A 5189-nucleotide genomic window follows, 5' to 3' on the forward strand; every position below is an offset into this window, starting at 1 on the left:
GCTAGGTCTATACTTATTTGGACTCAGTGTATGGCCAAACTCAAGTTTGTTGGGTTTGGTACGTCGCTAGGTCTGTGTTTATTTTAACTTAACTCATAGTTAAACTTAAATATATTAGGTCTAACAGCTTGTTAGACTCATATTTACTTGAACTCAAAATATCAAATTTAAGTATATTAAATCTGATAACTCGCTAAACCCATTTATCGGTGGGTTGCCTTCCTATTATTGGATTTTTTAGACAAGGTTTTAGGCTTTTTCAATGGGCTTCAGAAATGCTGATTCATCAGCAATGTTTTTTTACTGAACAACAAATAACACAGGCTGGTGTTTAAAAAGAATGGAGAGAAGTAGAGTGCCCCCGTTCTTTCTCAATATTATCCTGTTGGCTCATACATTTTCTTAACATGACAAGCAGGGGAAAAAAAAAAAAAAACCCGCACTTCTCTTTGCATTTTCTGAAAAGTTGAAACATTTCAAGCCAGAACTTGACTTACAGCATATCTGATATATTCATATCCAAAAGAGGTTGAAAATAAGTTCTTTAGAATTGAATATTTACTCCTCTGTTTTTTCTTCTTAATTATTGCCACCTCCAGAGCTTTGTATAAGAACTTCAGACATTAATGGCAGCAGCTGCAAAATAGCTTCTTTGGGAGGTTCTCTTTCCATTGTAGTAGCAGTAATTTCTTGAATCGTTTCAGGTTCTGGCTTGGGTAGTGGCCCGTCTACGGATGGTTGTAGCACTGTAAGGAAGAATATGTTGTAGAAAATTGTGAAAAGAAAGAGAGCTGCAGCAGTGTATACCAGGACAGACCCTGAAACTTCTGGCACTTCTTCTGTCATTTCATCTCTTGTAAGTTTCACGTCAGAAGCTGAAATCAGGTTGAAGAAAACATGTTTCAGCATAGACGGTATTATCAAACCATTAGGCATTGCCTTCTGATCATATTCATAATTACTCACCCCTAAAGCTCGTAATTGGTAGCTTGAATGTTAATACTGACTAATTTGGAGAAGGAAATTCAGAAATTTTATTTATTTGATCAGTGATTACAGATAATGCATCTTGCTCTGGAAATTCATATTATCTTGTTAATTAGCACCCATGTGAATATCATCTAGAGGGCAAAACTATACTGCCCTGGAATTCATTGTTTGCAAGTTAGACTAACCTGTAGCTAGTTTTCCTCTTAAACGCGATGAATGTCAGTATTTGCTTATTTACTGGAATCTATCCATCTCTGATTATCTACTCGTGAGGACAACTTTCCAAAGAATAAGGACAACTTCAACACCAAAAAAAGGTACCATCCAGATTTGTCAAGAAATGTCTGCGCAACTTGATGAAATACTACGATTTTCAAAAACAGAAAAAAAATGGTGGTAGGTGATGTGACGACATTTTGGAACTGCTTGATAATATGATATTTTGGACCAAATAACAGAGGCAGCCGAAATTCCATTAAGGAAGTTCAAATTATTGTTCGAGCAGATTGATTGAAATTTAAACTTAAACTGATTGCAGCTTATCAAATTGATTATTTATACCAGAGACACCACACTCATGATGCATGTACAAGTCAGTAAATCTCAAACAATAATTATTATTTTATTAAATCAATCCTAATAAAATATATTGTAAAATGACTAGAAAATTAAAAATTCTTGACGAAAGCAGCATTATTAAAGAAAAGGAATTCCTGGGATGTCAGAGCATAAACTGTCATTGCAGTGATAGAAAGAGAGAGGTACCTCTTATCTTTGGAGAGCTGATTTGTTTCTCAGAGAAGGCTTGGAGCTGCTGGTCAAGTTTTTGAAGGGCTTCTTTGGCCTTATCTGAGTCTATCTCGTATTTTTCCGAGTCTTTCTCTACAGCGTGGACAATAAAAGAAGGTACAAAATAAGATTGGTCTTTGCTTGTTCTCTTGAAACCCTTACCATATACAGGTGCCAGCCACAGAGAAACTACTGGTGTCGTCTTCTTGTTAGGGAGCCAAGAGAGTCCCGCAAGTGGTGATGGCTGCCTGATATTGCAGAGGGAGAGACAGCAGAAAGAAAGCATCTGAATGTACAAGAAAATGAAACCAGAGCCACTTCATGAACAGCTAACGATAAGGAGTTAGCTAGAGTGCAAGCATGGTGTATGGCAATTGAAGCTGGGGGTAATCTAAGCTCAGCTGTTCAGGATAGGATTTGGTTATTCCATTTTTTGGCTAGATGATAAGCGAGGAGCTTGTTTCTTTGGGACATAAGGCAGGCCTGGGCTTGCCAACTGGGCTTTCATCATCCGATAAATCATGGGTGAGTCTTGTGCTCTAGAAACTAACAAGTGGGCTTAACCTTGTTATATTCAAATCTTTTCGGTTTCCTACCAAATATAGATCAATCTTGTTTATGGAGGTCTAATATATATACCCCCTTCTGATGGTGGTGATTTTAAAAAATATTTTTTATTTAAAAATATATTAAAAAAATTACTTTTAAATATAAAGAAAAAGAACTTGAAGTAAAGAAAAAATTAAAACAAATAATCTTTTTAAAAATATTTTTAAAACACAAAAATAAACACACCCTAGAATAACATTTGGTATTTGGTATAATGGTGGTGATTATCTTTTTCAAAGTGTCTTTACTTAGAAATGTATAAAATAATATTTTTATTTATTTTTTTTAATTTTTTTTCACACATCAACACATCAAAATAATAATAAAAAAAAATTGTCAAATGATGTTTAGACAACTTTCTCAAACACTACTTAAACCCATTACAATGAAGGATTGTTTGTTTTTGTGATTATCTTGTATAGAAAATGTTATATTTTAATCTTTTTATATATCATCTTGATCGAAGTAACGAGATAATGGATATTAGGTATAACATAAACTATACGAATGTATTTAAGTGATTAAGAAATGATTCACCATCTTATGTAAATTGGAGAAAATTTCTCATCTATTCACAAATAGTATTGATTGAGAAATCGTTGACCAAAATAAAATTAGATTTAAAATGGGTTTTAAATCTCATTCAAAAATTAATGACTATTAGAAAAAAAAAATAATTTAACATGGTAAATATACTATATGCTTTAATGTTAAAGCAAAATATTATTAATGAAATGATATTAATTATATTAAGAAACCAGTCACTAAAATGTTAATTCAAACCACTAATGATTTTTATAATATTTAGAGGATCATAACACATTGCTAAATAATAAAACTGATTTTTAAATATAAAAAAATCAATTATGAAATTGATAATAAATTAAATTATTTTATTTTATTTAATTCAATTCAATTTAAATTATCTTTTATATTTGAGCCAACATGTTATGAATCTAAAGGGTCATACATGTTAAAAATCATTAATTAAAAATTAAACTGGGATGATTTAATTAAGTATGAGTGGATTAAAATATATTTTACAAATTAAAAATTAGAAAATAAAAAGTATATGGATTATATTTTTACATCTAAAAAAATTAAGTAATGATTTAATTGAGTTAATTTTTAAAATTAATTTTAATTAATATATAAATATTATTAAGGGGCAAAATAATATTTTTTTTAATTTATAGATTTTTCCATATTCTTTTATGAAATAATAAATTATACCTTTTATTTTTTATTATTTATCAATTAAATAAAAAAACCATGAAAACACAAATATAGCTACTGTTTCAGTTAGATGTAAGAATTTAGGATGTATCTGGCAGAAATTTTTTTTTAAAAAAAGATTTTTATGGCTGTTGCGTTTACCGATGCCTGCTTGCAGGCTGCTGTAAATATGTTTGGCAGTTAGCAGGGATTATTTTTTAAATAATTTTTTGTATTAAAATATATATTAATAATTTTTTTATTTTTTAAAAATTATTTTTAACATCAACATATCAAAACATATAAATCATATTAAATTTTAATAAAAATAAAAAATATATTTTTTTAATTTTTTAAAAATACTAATTCAATCACGTTTCCATGCAGCCCTAATACTAGTGAGGCAACCCTTACTGTAATGGGCTTAGGTAGAATTTGGGGATGTTGTGAAATATTTTTTAAAAAATATTTTTAAAAAGTAAAATTGTAGCATTAAGTATAGTTGCAGCATTTTTTAATTTGTTTTTTATTTATAAATACATTAAAATATTATTATTATTTTTTATTTTTTTTTATATCAACACATTAAAATATAAAAAATTAATTACAAATATAAAAAATTATTTGTTTATTAAATGATATTCAGGAAGCTAAATACTATCTAAATGTTAGCTAATTATTTTAGGTTGAAATTGTACTTTGTGACTTTTTAAAATTTAATTTTGCTTAAAATTCCTTTATATATATTTTTTTTATATTGTTTTAATATGTTTATATCAAAAATATTTTTTAAAAAATAAAAAATATATTATTTTTTAAATTTTAAAATAAAAAAAAATTATAAAATAAATACTAGAATCCAAATAATATCTAAAACGACTAAAAAAGCTACAATATCACAGAATTTTTCTTTTGATAGGACTTTTTTACATAATAATAAAACAAACATCTCAAACCGTTGAATTTGCCACGTCGCTGAGGAAGTAGAAAGAAAGGACTCCTTTTGTGTTTCCGAACTTGATTATGATGACGTGGCGTAATTCAACTGGTTTAGGTTAGAAAAGAAAGACAGAAACATGTCGAAAGCCAAGTAAATAAAAAAATAAATACAGAGAGAGACAGAGCCGACAATAAATACAACGGAAAAAGAAAACACAAACGTAAAGGCACACAAAGATGAAGAAATCAGGAGGGGCAGCAGACAAGAAAAGGGTTCGAAGATCATCAGGAGCTGTACCAAATGGCACCAGAGATCTAAACTCTGATACCCCTCGTAGGGTTTGTCTTCTCTTTCTCTCTGATCTTGGTTTCCTTTGTTTTCTTTTCTTTTAAATGAAGTTATTATCTTTATGTTACAATTCATGTAATTGAAACTAGCGTTGCAGTTGTAGAGTTTCTTGTGCTTGTTTAAAGACATATGCGAAAAAATTGACTTTTTTCCCTTCAATATTCATGTGTGTTTAGGGAATATGAATAAGGTGTTTTCTTGTAAAATGGGACCTGAAAGATGCAAACTTTGGTAAGGGCCTGATACTTTTGTCTGTGTTTTTTCCATTCCCTGGACAGCCATGTCAAGAAACGAATTT

At 29.3% G+C, this 5189-nt stretch overlaps 1 protein-coding gene and 1 long non-coding RNA gene across 2 annotated transcripts; one reads left to right on the plus strand and one right to left on the minus strand.

The window, feature by feature from the left end:
* Positions 1 to 341: 341 nt before the first annotated feature.
* LOC105112258 (uncharacterized) lies at positions 342 to 2229 on the minus strand. Its single transcript, XM_011007891.1, has 2 exons — positions 1756 to 2229; positions 342 to 875 (listed from the first exon to the last, which is right to left on the minus strand). The coding sequence occupies exons 1-2, from the start codon at positions 2063 to 2065 to the stop codon at positions 580 to 582; spliced, it is 606 nt and encodes a 201-aa protein (XP_011006193.1). The 5' UTR covers positions 2066 to 2229; the 3' UTR covers positions 342 to 579.
* Positions 2230 to 4702: 2473 nt separating this feature from the next.
* Positions 4703 to 5122, plus strand: LOC105112259 (uncharacterized). The gene is made up of 2 exons (XR_839718.1): positions 4703 to 4881; positions 5068 to 5122. It is a non-coding gene; the product is annotated as an uncharacterized LOC105112259 (long non-coding RNA).
* The last annotated feature ends 67 nt before the right edge of the window (positions 5123 to 5189 follow it).

Source organism: Populus euphratica, unplaced genomic scaffold, assembly GCF_000495115.2.
Source record: "Populus euphratica unplaced genomic scaffold, PopEup_1.0 scaffold518.1, whole genome shotgun sequence".
Lineage (NCBI taxonomy): Eukaryota > Viridiplantae > Streptophyta > Magnoliopsida > Malpighiales > Salicaceae > Populus > Populus euphratica.

Coding starts and splice junctions, on each gene's coding strand:
- LOC105112258 (XM_011007891.1), bottom strand. CDS start 2,065: ATGCTTTCTTTCTGCTGTCTCTCCCTCTGCAATATCAGGCAGCCATCA. Junction 876..1,755: donor CAGCTCTCCAAAGATAAGAG/GTACCTCTCTCT, acceptor ACCTGATTTCAG/CTTCTGACGTGAAACTTACA.